At 44.1% G+C, this 18,804-nt stretch overlaps 1 protein-coding gene across 2 annotated transcripts; it reads right to left on the bottom strand.

Annotated features, from left to right (window-relative positions):
• Positions 1 to 358: 358 nt before the first annotated feature.
• On the bottom strand, positions 359 to 17,672 carry LOC311275041 (uncharacterized protein). Of its 2 annotated transcripts, none has more exons than XM_084383202.1 (7): positions 16,747 to 17,672; positions 8,127 to 8,229; positions 5,920 to 5,985; positions 5,611 to 5,807; positions 3,840 to 4,989; positions 1,723 to 1,858; positions 359 to 1,410 (listed from the first exon to the last, which is right to left on the bottom strand). In XM_084383202.1, exons 1-6 carry the CDS (start codon positions 16,816 to 16,818, stop codon positions 1,731 to 1,733), a joined length of 1,716 nt encoding a protein of 571 aa, XP_084239328.1. In that variant the 5' UTR covers positions 16,819 to 17,672; the 3' UTR covers positions 359 to 1,410; positions 1,723 to 1,730. The 2 variants fall into 2 exon arrangements, with proteins under 2 accessions (XP_084239328.1, XP_084239329.1); XM_084383203.1 differs by having other exon boundaries at positions 5,920 to 5,982.
• Between the last annotated feature and the right edge of the window lie 1,132 nt (positions 17,673 to 18,804).

Below are 18,804 nucleotides of genomic sequence, written 5' to 3'. Positions count from 1 at the left end.
GTTCATCTCCTGTCCATTCCTGGTCTGACACCCCCCCCTCCCTCGTCTCTCTTTCACCATACGATACTTCTCTGTTGACGTGTCCGTCAGCGAGTTCCTATAGCAACCAGACATTTCTGCTGACCCCTGCCTTGGTTTGCGTGACAGAGCTGCAGGACGTTCAGTCGTAGGGCAAAGATTAGGAGAGGGGTCTACTGTATGAGTGCATGTACGCGGCAAAAACACACATGCACACACACTTTACATGCACATGCACTCATATGCATGCATTTACAAGTCCATTCATCATTTAGTCACACAGATATACACACGCACGCCCACATAATCCGAAAGTAGACAACTGCAAACAAACTGTATATTCATTGAATATTTTTATTTTTTATTAAAAATAACATTCATAACAGGAACAGTTGTACAACCAATAATTATAATCTGAAACATGTCGGCAACAATAATTACACTTGAGAACTGGAGGACTTCACATCCTCCTTTTTTTTTTAAATAAGTTAAGAAATAAAGTTTTTCTTTTCCCCCCCAGAAATCATTTTCTAGAAGCATTTATACATACAGTGTTGGCTATAACTGGCTCACAGCGATCTCTAAAAGCCAGGTCTTTAAGACTTGCTTTAATGTGGATATTCATAGCATGTTATCTAGGCAGGCATTTGGTTGTTATTCCATTTTGATCTGGCAGTAGTACAAAAATGAGCAGGTTATCGATATTTTTCCAGTACATTAAGCTACAGTACACGGTAGAGCACTTCTCTAGTCAATGTAGTATGATCAGTGTATGGCTACTCCAGTGTTAGATAAAGTTAGATTCAGACATTGTAGGACAACAGCAATGTTTGGCATTGAGGCCTGAGCTGCACTCTCCAGTTTCCAGTTATCGTCCCAGTGTAGAAATCCAGTTCTCCACGTCTCCAGTTTCATCTTGAGCTCCACATTTAGCCCCCAATTATGACTTCTTAGTCCGACTTCTAGTCAAGTTCTCCATTTGTGGACCAATCAGTCGTCAAGTCTAAAGTATTCAAGCAGCCAATCAATGGCTGCAAACTGCAAGGAGAGACCACCGGTCTAAGCTTTGGGCATCTCATAGGCCTCCATCGATCCATGTTAATGGGATTATGTGGTTCATACAAATGAATTCCAGTGTTTAGTGTGACAAATATCCTCCCTTTCAAGGAGTTCATAAGATTGCACTTTTATTATATCCATGAAGCTGGACGCTCTGCGGCAGCTCTGGAGCAGGGAGGGTGACTTTTTTTTTTCTAAAGCTGTTCATGGAAACAGCAGCAGTGTCCATCACCTCAGCATCCGTCACCCCACATCGAAGAATCCCATGTTTTCTTGTCTCTCCATATTCCTTTGGTGCAACGTGTCCGGCCAAAAGCTTTTGGTTTCCATTTCCTGTCAGGGAAAGAGAAAATCCTATGTGTTATTACAACGTCCAAATGGAATGACTAAATGACAAAATATATCCTTTTTCTGGCACACAGAGTTTGACAAAGGAAGAAACTTATTTGTGTAACTGCTGTTTACTATTTCATTATCCAAGTAAACAGATGAGCTTTGTCTCACTCAGGTAATATCCCTTCAGCTGGTAGGAATTCAAAGATACTAATGGACATTGATCCCTCTCATTATGCCCCCATGCTTCCTCACATTAAGTCAGTATTACCACCCAAACCCCTCTTCCATCCCTCAGGCTCTTTCTCTCACCTGCAGCTCTACATGATCATGGCTCTCATGGTTGATTTGCTGATGCGTTTGCGGTGCTTCCTCCTGCGGCGGGGCGAGGCTGGTCGGAACGGGGCCCGGCGGGCTGAGGGCGACATGGGGGCCACAGTGGAGAGGGCTGAAAGACAACCAGGAGAAGGTAGAGGACACGGTGAATACAAAAGTCGACACCAAACAGCTTAACACAGCTCACAACTTCCCAGTACATTACTGAACACTGAAATCTAAAAAATGGTGTCAAAGATTAACATTTCAACATGTCAGTCTTCTGAGTACCCTGATAAAAACTGTCATGTCAAAAGGTTGGCACATTTTTGTTTTGCAACGTAGCTACGAGTGTGTAACTGTCTTTCTTCGAACCTGTACTTTCATTGTGGTAGCACTCTTATTTGTGTGCATTGATATGATTATAATTTTTCCTTTACTGAGTACTTTATGTTGCTAAACTTTGGAAAACAAGTAATGCCGGTGTGTCTTTGTCCACCAACGTGGGAAGCAAATCAGCAAAAGATTCATTAGGGCTGCATGAAGAAACAACATGTCTGCCATTTAGGCGTGAGGACTCGATTGTGTCACTGGAAGATCATAAGCAAACAGATGAGAAAAAAACTAATAGAAGACGTATAATAACATATGAGCAGATAAAAAAAGGAACCAAGTAACAAATGAATCACTCGAACATCAGTTTCATCTTGGTTTCATGGCCGTATATAGCAGCAGTGGAGAATAAACACAGGGTGTGTTGCTCCTGTAGCGGCTCTAACTGCACTCTGAAGGGCGGCTGATAACCTTGAAGTCTGCGTTACACAGTGTGTGACCGCCTGCAGGTTCAAGTCAAAGCGTGAAGTCATGAAGCAGTGGGAACAGCGGAGCTCTCGGGGGGTTGAGGAAGAATAGCAGGACACATGTGGCCGTGTTGTTTAGTCATACATGTGCAGTGGGCTGCTTCCTGCCTGGGAAACTCTCCCACTGATTCTCTCTTACATTAGAAGCTAATATTTCAAGACATGCTCCAATACAGAGACAACTTCTTGTCTTGTATTAGATTTGACAAGGACAGCAATGGTAATACATGTCCTCTTATTGATGAGTTTTCTTGTCATTCGGAGGACTTCTTGTTTAATGGGTTATGTGGCTCTTAAAGCAGCTCTCATAAATAACCCTGATGATGTCACAGTTATGTCATCGGGGTAACTGAAGCCTGCATCCACATGCTCCTCAGATGGTTGCATTACCCATGTTGGAGAGGCTTTCTGTCGACCTTGCTGCGTTCATGTGCTTTTAAGTTGTAAAGCGGAAACAAACTGTTTTATATTTGGCTACAACGTTCGGCATTCTTGCTGCACCAGTATGTGCCACAAAAAACCCAAATTATATCACTTTACCTGACTTGTTATCCTGGTTAATGCTAATAACTTACTTTTTTAACTAATCTAGGTCAATCTATGTGGACAGCAACTGACAGCTCCAGCCTGATACCATATTACAAATTACACGAGAGCAAAAATGGATGGCTATATGAAACTGAATACAGTTTTCTAAGTTGTCGAGTCTCTACAAACATTTTTGTTGTTGTTGTTCCAACTTGATGAGTCCTTTCACCTGAATTTTTCCAGTCGAGGAATAATTTTTCCAATTATTCAGACGACAATGAATGCATCACATTGGGTTTGACATATTTCTAAGTGCACACCTGAGTTGAAAGCCTCGAGCGCAGAGTTTAAAAGATGTGGTTTACAGGTCAGGTAGCATCTACTGAAAGATGTTATTGATTTGCATTATGGGAAATGTAGGATCTAGTGTTTTTGGACTTATCTTTTCTTTTTATAACGATTACTGCAGATAGGACTGCAGTATCTTGGGGGAGTGACTTGCCTTTCCCAAGAAAAAACGACATAGGACTTGCCTGAGACACAGACCTAATGACTTGAGTCAGATGTCTGCTTCTGAGTCAAAGTGCAATACTAAAGTCCTGGACTGCCCCTCTCAAAACTTGCGTGCAGATAAAAGGAAATACACATTTGGAAATATCAACCATGTGACCTTTAAATGCGACTTTCATCCACACTATCACACATTCTCACACAGCTGAGCCGTACCTGTTTTAAATGTGGTTGGTTTTGGTCTTTGCTGAGGAGGATGAGGATGAAGAGGAGTCTCTCGATCTAGTTCCTTCTGTACCGTCTCCAGAATTTTCTGTCTTCTATCCTCCTGTGTTAAATGACCATCCCCACTGGTCAGTTTAGAGTCTTTATCCTTCCCCTGATTGGCCAGCTCCGCCCCGGCCGTGTCCCCACTATTCCCACTTTCCTCCCTCTCGTTCCCTTCTTTCTGACTGGCTGTTGCAGTCTCAGTCTGTCTGTGATTTGTGACCTCTGTATTTTTTTGGCTGGTCACTGAGTCTTTCTGAATGGTGGTCAGAGGAGTGGTGGGGTTTTGTTCCAATGTTGGCAGCTGGGTCGGGCTGCTAGGCGGGGAGGCGCTGTCTGACTGGGGAGCGTTGAGCCGATATTGTTTCCTCAGCTCTTGGTCCTCCGCTGCTCCATGGTTGTACTGCTGTGGATAATGCGGCTGATGATGATACGGATACTGCTGCTGTCTTTGCTGATGCTGTAACAGCTGCTGCTGCCTCTGCATGTGATCTGGATGATGCACTTCCCCGCCGCTGTTTGCTACGTGCGCACCGCTTTCCTCCTTGCTCCCATCATTCCCGCTCCCGTGCCCCACCTGCTGTGCACTTCCCATGACGCTATGCTCCGCCCTCGCTTCAGATGGCCAGCTGCTGACTGGCCCAAGCACCCCGACAACCGGCTGGTGCACCCCTGGCTGCACGTGTGTGGGCGCCTGATGAACCCTGGGCTGCGTCCAGTGCACCAGCTGGGTGTAGCTGCCCTGCTGCCACTGCCTCGCCACCGGCTCACGCTCCTCAGTGTGGTAGCGCTGCTGGTTGTGCTTCAGGTTGTCGAGGCGATGCAGGTCGGCCTTGGAGGCATGAGTCTTTGGTGGAGCGGGGTGGGCGGGTCGGGGGACGGCCAGGGGAAGGTGGGAGGACGGGGGAGGCTGCTGCGGTGAAGCTGGGTTGGGGTTGCTCGTGCTGGAGCGAGTGACGGGAACAGACGAGGAGGAAGAGGAGGACGGAGAGGATGAGGACGATGTGGGAGGTTGGCACCTGCAGCTGACGTGATCTTCCACTGATATGATGGCTTTGTCATAATGTGCTTTCCTGTTTATGTACTGGATCTTTATCACCTGGAAAAGAGGCAGAAAGAACCAAAACGTTAGTACACACGTCTGACACACATGAAGCGTAAGCCTTTAATGAAGTCTGGCGTCCAGACATGATGGAAAATCCAACAGAAAGATCTCCAACACATTAATCAGATTTTTTTTTTCTCTTAAGTGAACATACTGTTGCTGTATGTACAATGAGGCGAGTTGCGACAAGCAGCATATGAACGTGATTGACTGAAGTCATTTCCAGGAAATTTGGTGGCTTCATGCCAACACTTTAACTGTATTTCTGAGGACGTTAAGGCAGAATTACTTGTTCCCAAACAAACATCAGCTTGAAGTGTTTACACAAGAGTGTAAATCATAACTTGAAGCAAGTTAGAGTATTGAAATGACATGCAGAGCTTTTTGAAGCTTCTGAGACCTCGAAAGGCTGAAATTAATATCACAATTTTCATTTCTTTTTATGATATTCATATATATCATCATTGATATGCATTACAGTACAGTGCTCAGCTGCTCAGAGCCAGACCTTCTGGAGGAATAAACACCCACCGATTACTTTTTAAACTTTTGGGATTAAAAATGGGATTTATCTATTTTAAATCATGAAGTCATTCTGTCATGGCAGCTGTGTACCTGCAGGTATCTGCTGGAGGTGACGGTGGGGACACACTGCAGCACCCTGGTGTTGCAGCAGCCCGAACATCTCTGCACCTCCACACAGGGCGGCCATAACAGGAAGTTGGCGTTGCGGCGATCCAGCATTGACCTCGTCACCTCCATCACCTCCGTCCGAACTTTACACGCCGCCTGCTGGGCCGGCTGCGCCTCTACTGATGGGGGAAGAGAAGGAAGAGAGTGGTGAGAGTCAGATGGTAAAAATAGATGGATCGAAATAGAATAAAATGAAGACAGGAAGGGACACAAACGGAAGCGGAGACTTACCAAGACTTCTAGTATATCGTCCATGGGTGTGGTTTGTGAGAATATCATGCTCATCTTCTTCTTCTACTACAGAAAGAGACGGGGGAGGAGGGGAAGGAAGAGAATGAGACAAAACACAAACAGAGTTCGTGAAGACAACTTAATATTTTCCAACTTTAATCTGAAAACCAGGCAACACTGAGCCTGCACTTTTACAAGCGATGAAAGAAATCTGGAAAGTATGCAAAGCTTTGAGGGGCAGTTTTTAGCAAAACTCATTGTTCACTGCACACAGGAAGCCATTTTTTCTCCTCTCGCTAAAACAATTAGGCTATTTTCTGCCGCAATTTGTCCTCGCGCTGTCAGGAATACTGTTGAGGAGAGATATGAGTTGTTAAATATAGCTCGTGTGCAGACCTGTGAGTGTGCATGTGTGTGTTTGCACTCTCACATATGTCGTCATTTCATACTGTAGCCCCCAAGTCCTAATTATATCCCTGGTGTAGACTGCTTTTGGTCACTGTGTGTGTGTGTGCGTGAGTGTGTGTATGTGCAACACACAGATGCATGAGGTGTTATTTGGTTGCCTGTTAGCCCTCATTAACTTCCTGGTGCAGAAAGAGAACAGTTTCGTATTGTTCTCAGGAGCTACTTTCTAATTTTATCTGTGAATGTATCTGTGTCTAAATGTTATGGGAGACTCACTCCCTTCTTCCTCTTTCATTTATTAGCATGTGACCCATTTTATTCTGGTAAATCCAGCTGACCAGTAAGAAATCGACATACTGGTTGTGCGAGGCTTTCTTCACTTCCTGTGAGGCTGTACTAATGCTAAAGCCGACACGCAAATGTTCACAATGACAATGCTAACGTGTCCATGCTAAGCAGCTAATGTTTATCATGTTCACCGTCTTATAACATTTCTTAAAAAGCACTGAACAAAAAGTGTCATTATTTTTGCAGATATTTGGATGTGAACTTCAGTAGTGCAAAGTAAAATTTCGATCAGATGATGGTGCCAAATTACGACGACCCCGTTTGACCAGGACTGTCCTGGTTTTCAAGCTGGGTGGCCCGAATCCTGACAAACATCTGTAAAATCCCCGAATTTCCTAGTGTCCCAGTTTTCACCACAATTTCAGATTTGTCTGTATGTGTGCGAACAATGAAGGCGTTGTTGTTGAGGTCGTTGCTGGCCTATGAGTCATAGGCAAACGTCATGGGCTATGCTAACGGTTAGCTGTCGTGCCAAAGATAACGTCAGTCTTTTCCACAGAGCTCGGGGAGGCCTTCCAAAAGTGCCGGGCAACGCAAGCAAGTGCTGATTGAATTGTCCCCCGTCCTGGTGAAAATTTGTATAGTGTCGGCGTAAGTGCATACACGTACACCTAAGGGTCCTGATCTGAGGATTTGAGGTCATTAGGACTCATCCTCTGGGGACAATGATACCAAATATCATGGCAGTCCATCGAACTGTTGTGATTTGTCAGTGTAAACACAAGCGGTGGATCGACCTACTGACATTTTCATCCCCAAACTTGCTAAAACTCCAACACTCACAGGACTCAGAAAAAAGTTTATTTTTGATAAAAACACACTCTGAGTCACTTCCTCGCGCCCTGTTTCTGAGCATCCTTCCCTCTGTTGGTTCCTCTCTGTGGTCGCTGTTATGTCACCGTGTTATTTATGCATTATGGAATGATCAAAGGACCATCTATTAATATATGTATGTGTGACTGGGTTCCTCAGAAAGATGACTTTAATGAATTTTTTAATCACCCGCCGAGCTGCGTGCGCATGTGTCTGACTTTGTGTTTGTTTGGTGGAGGTGGAGGCGTGGAGGGGGGTGGCGGTGTCGCTCCGGCGAACACAAACACACGCATCCATATTTCAAAATCTGGAGAGGAATTCGGAGCAGGAGAACAATGTAGTGACCTTGTGCTGCACGTTTTTTTTCTCTGTGTTTCAGTTTGCTCAACACACACCAAGGTCACAGTTACTCTCTCTCTCTGGCTCTCTCTCTCGCTCTCATCAAGCTGGTTCATCATCCCTGCTGCTGTCTCGGGTAAATATTGCCTTAACACGGTGCTTGGCATGTACTCTAATACTCTCCCTCGCTGCATTCCGATCTCTTCAGGCCTCTGTAGACACACCCACACACTTACCTCCTCCACGCCTGTGTTATTAGTGTGTGTATCTGTGTGTGTGTGTGTGATGGTCATTAGTACCTATTGCATTGGTTTCCTGCTGCAGCAGCAGCTTCAAGTCGTCCACAGAGGAGATGGGAGAGTTCCTCACCAGGTCGACCAGCGACGGAGGGAGCGGATCACCCTGTGGAGACAAACAGCCGTCATGCATTTTTACCCTTACCCTGGAAACAACTGTTATCGTGAGGTATGCCAGTAAAGTTTAGGGTGTTATTAGAGTGAACAGATTCAGTAGCTGTGTCCAAATGTAGGGGCTGACCCCTTTAAATCTTAATTTCTACTACAAATACACCAGGACGGACCAGCAAGGCATGGGATATAACCAACGTACGATGTCCTTTGAAGACTATCTGTTGTTTAATGAGGAATTCAGTTCATAAAATCAAATGTTCACATTGTTATGAACATGAACACTGATATATATCAGTGCCTAAAGTATAAATGGTACTTAAAGTGCATACTGTTGCATGCAGTATGTACAAAGTTGGGACATACTACTTTGTCCTGACTGTGCACCATGATCTTTGACCCTATGGCTCCTATACTGCAGCCTTAGCGCAAAATTTGGGGGTACAGATAGCGCTGTCATCTGCCACTGCGGCTTGTGTCCTTCTGTCTAATGAGCTGTCAAGTGTTCGTGCTCTCTAGGCTTTGTTGTAATTTGCGTGACACACCCTGACGCATGTGACGCATCTTCCTCCATGCAGATGATCGTGTGTTTATAGCCAGAAAACCACACTGGCTTGCATACTGCTAAAAATGCGACTGGATGTTATAGGACATACTGGTGTTTTTGCCATATTCGACGTACAGGGCAAATAATGTCCCCGGTTTGTTTTGCTAACTAACCCTGTCAACGAGTTTTGTTAATCAATTCACAATGATGCCAAAAAGTTAGTAGGATTGAACAGAAATGGAGCAACAGCGGAAGAAAAAATGCAAAAGTTACAAACTGACAAAGATAGTTTTATACATGTTTGCGAGGCTTTTTCTTCCTTTCATCTAGTTTTCATTTAAAAAAATCAAAACGTGTGAGTGAGAGAGAGAGAGAGAGAGAGTAAGTTGAGAGACATGCAGAGAAAGAGGGCTGCTGTATAATATCTCATTCCCCCATCTCCAGTCAACACTTGCTCCAGTTTCACTTCCTCCTGCAGAGGAAACGATGGCTGATTGGTGTTTGTTGCTGCTGTTGTCACTCTCTCCCTGTCTGTTTACCCACAAACACCGCTGTTGCTCCCGCTGTAGCACAGGAAATTAGCCTTTCTCTCTCTCCCCCTCTCTCTCTCTACACCTCTCTCTCTCTCTCAGTTTAACATTTAGCACCAGACTTAAGACAAAAATCAATATCTCGTGGCGAATCCGAGACTTTCAAAGAAAGCTGTCCGGCAGCATTTATTGTGATTTACTGCAAAATCTGTTATTTCTCAACAGGATTATGCGAGATTTTAATTATCGGCGGAGATAAGAAGAGGAATGCGTTATTTAATAAACTTTTAATGACTACCATGGCATGAATTCATTACGGATTCAGCGTGGCTGTTTTTTAAGAGACAGGCTCATGTGGTTTCTTTGGCGAGATCAAAGGCAGATTACTCGGGCTTCTGTGTCACATTTTGCTTTGGTTGGCTGTAAGCTGATACTATCTTGGAGCAGTCGGAGCCTCGTTTGATAGAGTCACATGCCAGAAAGATGCCAAAACAAATTAAGGAGTGTAAAGAATGTGAGAGGAAAAATATTTTGGGCAACGCTCTAAGATGCCGGGAGAGAAAAAGTAAAGACGTTCATCTTTTTTCACTGCAATCATGCTACAAAATTCATGACGATGGATGTAGCATGTTTGCAGTATCTTACGAGTAAACATCTGGGCTTTTTAATGATGTAGGCAGCCCTCGCTCTCCAAAGATGGAGATGAAACAGCCAGTCAGAGGATTTATTGGATTCTGGGACCATATTCATGAATGAAAAATGACCCCACATGGTAGAAGCTCCCATTGGTTTTGACAGAAAAAACATCACTGATATATTCTGATTTACCAACTTGAATCATTGATTTACCATTAAAACTATCAGGAGCACCAGCGATCCGAGCGCTTTCTGTATCTGTTACAGTTCTCTGGTATCTGGTTGTGATTCATTCGACCACGTTAACCCAAGAAAAACAGTCCAGCTGCCAACTTTTATCCAATTCTTCCAACATACAAACCAGATTTCTTCCGACACTCACCCCCGCTCCGATAACACAAAACATAGTTACTGTTTATCTCGAATGGGTTGGACTGCAGTGTAACCTCACTTGATCTCTGTGTAGCCACCTATCAGAACTAATGTTATAAGGTCAAATTAAGATATACACAAGAAGGATTATACAGGACATGCAATACAAGTAAGGTTAAGTTACACAGCGATGATGAGATGTGCCAGAAAATCTATTAAAAGGCTGCTCATGAGAAAGAAGAGATCTCAGTACAGTGTGTCACATGGTATTATTGGTTATTAGTTTTCCTACTAATATAGTGCACTTTTTAACTGAATTTCCCAAAAATTGCCAAAAGAAAATAGAAGAGGATGCAACAAGTGGACTTAATTGAGTTTGACTTATGCATTCTTGGAGTGTTCAAGTTAAAACCTATCAAATAGATTGAACACGCGTCCTCAAAAGGCGCAAAATCGGAAAATAATGATATTTCTAAAGGTATCATTTGATTTTTGTTCATATTTCGGTTGTTATCCGACAAGGATTAACACCAGCTGGAGGACCAATCAGATCTAAAATGATCTCATGACTTGAAAACTGTCTTCGTATCATCATTTTCTGCCCCTCGCTCGGTTCATTTTTCATTGAGCGTTCTCCTTCTCCCTCCTGCTCTCTCTCTCTGTCTCTTTCTGTCTGTCTGCTTTGTGGGCGGCGGTGGCTCAGGACACCTGGATGACTTTCACGAGCCATTGGCTGACCTAGTTGAGCAAACACACACACACACTCACACTCACTCACACTCGCCCTCTCTTTTCCAGTTCACATACAGATGCTTAACCACTTAGCTGTCCGCCCAATTTGTCCCGAGAGCCACACACACACACACACACAGTTTTCACTCTGCAACAAGCTATCATTACAGTCACAGTGTTAATCACCAACACACACATGCATGTGCAAATACACACACACGCATGGAAATTAGAGAGTGGAATAAACAGACAGGAAATAGTTTCTCACATGGACAAACAACAAGCTGCTGGTTTAAAAAAAGGCCAAGAATTGGACAACAAGCTAATAATAGTGGTTTGAGCAGAAGAGCTAAATTACCCAGAATGGCTCTGACGCCAAGTTCCTCATTTGCCATCTAACACACACACACACACACACACACACACACACACACACACACACACACACACACACACGCATACACTCAAAAATAGGCCTCTCTTGTTGTTTTTTTTTTTTACTCTCCGTGAAGCCTCTTGAATGCCTTCGCTGCTCGACGTTGTTACGGAAAGTTTGGCATTTTTTCATATCTTACACCGCGTGAGCGTGCGTTGCTAAGCTCTCGGGTCGAGAGGACTGTCTGGTAGGATGTCATGATCTACAAGCAGGTCACACACACACACACACACACACACACGCTTGCAAAAACACACACTGCATGGGGGCCGTGGAGAAAAAGCCTGGAAGGCAAAGAGATTGTATGGAATGTTTGAGGAGAAAGGTGAAGTGTAGTGGAATGTAATTATGGGGCCAGCTGACTGCACACACACACACACACACACACACACACACACACACACACACACACACACACACACACACACACACAACCACAGAGTCATACATCTACAAACATGTTATCAAAAAGGGACAAAGATCTGACAAAGTAAACACACACAAACACAGCGAATCCAAGTGTGTGACGAGTGACTCACAATCACAACGCGCTGTCACAACACACGTCTTCTTTTATCAGAGACGTGGCAGATGGCCAACATACTGTCGCATAAACTCGATGGGTACTCTGTTTCTTTTCTCCCTCTCTCACACACACACACACACACACACACACACACACACACACACACACACACACACACACACACACACACACACACACACACACACACACACACACACACACACACACACACCCCGCCCTCCATCGGCTGCAGAGATGAGGGTGCAGATGATGGATGGAAAGACGACAGAGGAGAGGAGCAGACGGGAGTGGAGGAGGAGAGAAAAGAGGAGACGAGATGAGGATAATCACAGAGGAGGAGGAAGAGGAGCAGGGCAGTAAACCTCTCCGCACAGTGTGTCATTAAGCTACCGAGAGGCTCTCAAAACCTTCCACAGGTGCTTCGGCAGGTTTATGACAAGAATATGGACTTCCACAATACGCATATTCACTCGTTGGTGTTTTTTTGATAACAGAATAATTATAAAAGTACTTTTCTTTGACCTTTATCACTGTAAGACGAATATCTTTGGCCTGTTGATCAAACAAAACAACAGCAATCTGATTATGTTATCATGATGGCCATTTCTCACTCACATTTTCTGCCTTTTTATAAACAAAACCGATTAATTTAGAAACTAGAGCTGGATGATGTTTGGAAATCTCCTGAAAAGCTCTTCATAAATGCTCGGACTTGGGCGACAAAATCAAATATCATCACAGTATTTTTGATGCGATACCTCGATATTGATATTGCGACAAGATATGAACAAAATTCGATTTTTGATATCATGACTACGTGAGTAAAGGCGAGTATTAGAAGTAGAGCCCGATGGTCGGTTGGCGATATTATCAGTTGATCGGTTGATATTTGCATATCACGTCGGTGTCAGCGTATATGTTGCCAGATGTGCATCATTATGAAAACATCATTTTCAAAGATGTTTTACGCAGATAAAAATGCTTCGGATCATTATTAAATTCCCGATAAGGTTTATTGTTCCAGTTCACTGGTATCATTAATATTCTGCCTCCAAAGCTTATCTTTATCACAAGTGTCTGATAACCACAGCTAAGTTGCCAGAAATGTGTGTCTGTTGGCAGATATACGACTATCGAAACGTTTTACTTCCTCATATCAGTGTCAGCATCAGTGTCAGTCGGGTTTTAATTAGAACAAGTAGTTCAGAAAATCACCTTCCTGGAATTAAAACCAGGAAGAGACAACACTTCCATATAACAACATATAACGACATCCAAGCTGTAAGATGATTTATAGTCTCGTATCACTCATAATGATATCATATTGATTTAGCCCAGTCAGCTGATTGACTGGTGATAAAGACGATCGCTCGGCGCAGCCTTACACAACACGAGAAGTCGCCCTACAAGAACCAACAAGAACGGAGAAGAACAGTGAGCTACTGTCTGTCTCAGACTTCCTCTTAACTGGACTAAATTCCAGTCCTCTTTAGCAATCTTTCAAACTGATTCGATATCGAAAAGAGGCCAAAAAAACTCAATGAACGCAAGCTATTTGGAGTGAATAGTTAGCATTCCAGGCTAGCTGATACTGTTAGCCGCATGCCTTCAACGGCTATGAAGTAAAAAAGGGTTTTTATTGAGTAGCAGCCTCAGGCCAAGTGTTTGAGTCAGCCTGCAGCATCTAACTGCTTCATTAAAGTTGGTCTAAATTTATTGTCTATTTGCAATGTTTTGTGATTTTATATTGTTTTCTATCTTTTTTTAAAACTATATAACAAATCCATACTACTTTTATCATTTATTATTATTATTTCCATTATTTCGACTGTCCACAGGACTCTCTGACTAGATTTTCCCTCTAATGCTGCACCGCACGGGGCTTACAAACAAATACTCTTATGCGCCACTGCGCTTTTTCTATCCGACACACATGCACGCACAGAGGCACAACCCCCCCCCCCCGCTGCACACGCGCACACTAAAACACAAGCACATATGTCCACCAACACATACGCAGATACACCCAGATGTGTGCACACGCGAATACACACGGGTGCGGCACACACACAGGGCACACAGCGTCCGTGAAATCCCTGGCAGATTAGTTGTTGTTCTTATGTAAAATGGATCAAGCTGGGCAGCAGCAAATCATCCGAGCTCGCCCGCAGAGACAATAGTCAGACAGCAACCTGTTCAAAAGCCACCAATCAGCTGTGTGTGTGTGCGTGTGTGTGTGTGTCACTGTGAGCGTGTGTTGATGAAACAATTTTCATTTGAACATCAGATGATGAAAGGAATGAGGTCTGACCTGATATGTGAGCGCTGTTGTGTGTTTGTAGCTCCAGTTCTGTTTAAATGGATTTAAAAATGAACCGTAGCAACCCCTCAGTGTGTGTGTGTGTGTGTGTGTGTGAGTGCATGTGTGTGTGTGCTTGTAAATGCATTGTGTAAGCAGTGAGCCTTGATTGGATTGTTCATGGACAACAGCTGCACAGTTAACGATATTTCATAAATTATGATAAAGTTGTCTGGATGTACTTATTACGTCAACCTCAGTGAACCTGTAGTGATTTTTGCTGAGTAATCTGTGTGTGTGTGTGTGTGTGTGTGTGTGACTGTGCAAACTGAAGTCTTTTCCACAGACAGATGTGGAAGAACTAAGACGTCAAAGATGTCTCCATTTTTTCCACCACTGGACTAAACATTGTGACAAGAAGAGGATTAAAGTGTCACAGAGTCTCAGTCGGACCTGATGCTGCCCCACGCTCGGGTCACATGTCAGGTCAGCGTTTGTTTCGTTATTAGAAGTATGTCTTACGTCCAAAAGATGTCAGCTGCAGTTTACCACAGCGTGCACATGAGGTCGGCACGCTAATAGTTTCCGTGATTGCGCTGCAGACGACAGGATCACAGGTCTAAGTGTCCTCGTGCAAAGCATTCAGCTTCTGCCTGCTGCAGCTTGATGGGCATCGAGTGTTTGAAGCATCATACTTGCAATGTGTGAACTGTAATCCTCTGAATGTCAAGGAGTTGTCCAATCGTTGGTTCCAACAGTTTCAGGATGCGACGCCTTTGATGAAGAGATAATGTCAGATTCATACTTTCGTAGTATGACAAAGCTAAAAAGACCAACGACTCCAACAAAGCACAGATTCTGCCCGTCTGTGAAGGCATCACCTCACAGGAACAACAGGTAGGATGCTTCAGAAAGAGTCTGTCCTCACGCCAAGAGCAACAGCATCAAACACTCATATAGATCATTTCCACAGATCATGAGGAGGAGCTGAAAGTCATCTGTATCTATACTTAATCACGTGTTTGTTGCTGAACCTTTAAGCAGACCTTACGTTTTGGGAAGACGGATGTGCTTTGCATCAGGCTAGAGGTCATCTGACAGCTCCTCCACATGACCGACAGTTATTGGAGACGGGACATGACCGAATGAGGGCGGCAGGATTCTTAAGACACTTTACCACCTTGCGTCAACCTCTGAGTGTTTATAGAAGATAATACTGCAGGTTTCGTTGGCATGACACGATAAGAACCTGAAACAGATAAAGATCTTTGGCACATAGCAAAGGACAGGTAAGTGTTGAACCGCTGAACATTTCGACCAATTTTAGCCTGATAGAAGATGCTCAGATGGAGTCTCCAAATCGCTCTCTGGTCACCTGAAAGTTTCCGTTTGCTGACCGAACAGGTGTCTGGTGGAAACACCGACAGCACAAACTGCACTGAAAGAATACATCTGAGGGGAAAATCACTTCAGTGGTGGGCTCATGCTCATGGATGGATGTTTGGCTCCAGCCTCAGACTGTAGCTTAACTCCTGCCGCCCTGCCTCACCCTCAGCCTCCCTCTGACAGTAAAACTCTTCCTTGCAAACACTTCAGGAGAATCCCTGTCGTGACACACGAAAAGGAGCTGCAGAGATAAAACAGATCCCTCCATATGACACGAGCTGCAGAGTCACAGAGGGAGATGTACAGGCTGTCTCACACACACACACACACACACACTACAGCTCCTTGTTTTTTGCCCTGCGGTTAAACTGTTACACAAAACATCCACAGCAGCACCTCAGGGGATGATCTCTGTCAAAGACTCCTCGCAAGCAAAGGAAATTCTCACCAGTCAAGATATCGCCGTGTTCGTCCCATGACTGTCACCGTCGATGTGACATATCTGAGTCACGACGTGAACTTGCAACCTTTTTTTTCCTGTTTTCCTGTTATGTTCTTTGGGAATTAATCTTTCACCGCTTCCTCTGAAGAGACCCCAGGCGAAGACATTTAAGACAACAACACTCAAGAGGATCTGGGTGCTAAGTTGATGGTGGAACGTAAAGGATCTTTTTAGGCTTTATCGGTGTGTTTCACCCTCACTGAAATTCTTCCTTCCAACTTAAGCAGAGGTGTAGCGGAGGCTCAAAGCACCTTATCATCATGGAGACACAAATATGTGAGGCTGCAAATCAAAAATGACTGAATTTGCCATCACACAGACTTAAAAGAACATGAAAATTTAATGTGGAGCAATTATTTCTGGTGGTAGTTTGCCTCCTTGATCACCAAATTTTTTATCAACCACTACATCATTAAAAAATCTGTCATTTATAGACTGTCAATCATGCATTTTAAATCCATGTGTTACTCCCCCCCCCCCCTCCACCGGCTAGAGGTCATAATGTTCACCGGCACCAGGTCTTACCTCAGCGCTTCCGAGCCGCACACGGGCCGCTGAGAGCGCAGCCAGCAGCAGCAGCAGGACCCAGGACCTCATGTTGCCGCCCAGCCTGAGGAGCCGCAAGCGACCGGCTGGACATTTAGCACCTCGGCGTCCAATCCCCCGGCTGCACCGAGCCTCGTCCCAGCGTCGTCGTGTGCTGGCCGCTGCTGGTGCGAGGCACGCACTGATAAATATCCTCAAATGTGTCACTGCTTATAAGCGCCGCTTGTCCAAGTGTTTGCTCACGGTGACTCACGCGCAGGCTAGACGTCTGACTGTGTCCATGCCGCTGGTTTGAAAAACTCACACAAGAGGGGAGACGTCAAGGGTACTGTGGGACAGGTGCGTAATGCACAGTGTTGAGGTGCACGTCAGGCTACAGCCGCGCAATTCCTGTGATTTCAGTCTGCAGCGTTGTGAGAGAGTCCCAGTAAACCCCCACTGAGATCCCAAGAATGTCTCCAAACGTGTGATTTTTTTTTTTAGAAATGATTCGTCAACATGTGCCAAAGTGCTCGATGCGTCCACCTGAACTCCAGTCCAAAATGATCAGATTACGAGCTCCTGCTCCAAAAACTCTGATACATGTGAGAATAACGCAGCGTTCTCCTCATGAGTGAAGCTCCGCATCTCCAAAGGTCCGTGCGTAAAAGTTGGTACACCTTGGTCTGGCGCGTTCGTGCGTAATTCTCTGGACGCTCCGCTGCAAAAGTCAGATTATTCTCCTCCCGGCGCGATTCACCTGACTGCAAATAGCCTGTCTGTCTTATCTTAACGTCTCTCTCATCGATAGCTCCTCCCTGTGCATATCTCAGTCTGACTCCTTCTCTCCTGGCTCTGCTCCGTGTTCACAGGCTCCTGGATCAGGATGTTCTCGCCCCTCGCGCTTCTCCTCTCTGGTTGCCTCTTGAGCTGTGTGCAGCTTTTCCACATAGAGACAGGGCCTCCCTCCTGAAGTTTAACACGTCAATCGACACGGATCGTAGCCGGATCATATCGGAAACTGGGTGATTTTACTTTCAAAATAAGAGGATAGACTGGCATTTGCATGAACATGTGACAATCTCTGCTCTGAAACCAGCAAAAGAAGTAAATAAATCTGATTTTCAAATTAAGACTAGTGAAGTCAAGAGAACCAAGAGTACTGGTTACACTAAAATGACATAACTTTAAGTAATTTATAGAAATGAAAAAGTACAGCAAAGGCAAAAAAAAAAACCTAAATTATTTTAAAAGATATGCTGCATTAAAAATAACTTGAAGGATAGTATAAAGCTGTCTGAATCTTGTTATTTTGTAACTGTGACTGACTGACTGCGCTGAATAAAAGTATTATGGAGGGGAAAAGGAAAACTTGAAAAGAAACGTTCATTCGTCGCTTTCTGCTTCTCTGATTATTTATCTTTTCTGATTATTTCTGTATTGAAGATGATTTTTTTTGACAATGTGGCATGAGATTCAGAGTTTTATTTTGAAAGTTCCTTACCGGAAGTCTCGCTTCTTCTGTGGCTGACGACTTTACTCTGGTCCTTAAATGTGTGCCAGGGCCCCCTGTCCTCTCCTCTTGAAGGCAGGGTTTACCACCTCCTTATTAGGAGCAAGGAGACCTGAGCGCCCATGGGTGCTCTTAAAGGGGAAGTCTGAACCCATGAGGCGGATCATTAATTCCTATCTTCGTTATAATAACAGAAAATGTCACGTGAAGACCCAAATTAAATGTTTTTTTCTTAATAAATTACTGACTGTGATGAACAAACAAACATTTTACATCCGCAGAAAACGTTTTTAAAAAATGGGATCCAGTTGAGTTCGAGTTATATCTTATATATTTTTTTATTTAATCTATTCTTGTTTTAATTTTATATGTTTATCATCATTTATTTTCTTAATTCCTTCATTTATTTGTACTTATTTCTGTCCTTGTGCTGCTTAACTGCACCACCTGAATCCCCCTCCATGGGATTAATAACGGATTACGTTATTTCATCTTGTTAAGACTTTATTTGAAAGCAGCAGTTGGTGACTTAAAGGTAGTGAGGT

Source organism: Pagrus pagrus (assembly GCF_965226575.1).
Source record: "Pagrus pagrus genome assembly, chromosome: 2".
NCBI lineage: Eukaryota > Metazoa > Chordata > Actinopteri > Spariformes > Sparidae > Pagrus > Pagrus pagrus.
Note: the sequence above shows the minus strand (reverse complement) of the source record. Positions and strands in the feature narration are given on the sequence as shown.

Bases quoted from the DNA above. Each gene is read 5' to 3' on its own strand.
- LOC311275041 (XM_084383202.1), bottom strand. From the start codon at position 16,818: ATGAGGTCCTGGGTCCTGCTGCTGCTGCTGGCTGCGCTCTCAGCGGCC. The intron at 8,230-16,746 runs GTAAGACCTGGT...TTGTCTCCACAG, and splicing joins TGCGGCTCGGAAGCGCTGAG to GGTGATCCGCTCCCTCCGTC. The intron at 1,859-3,839 runs GTACGGCTCAGC...GTTGTCTTTCAG, and splicing joins ACCAACCACATTTAAAACAG to CCCTCTCCACTGTGGCCCCC.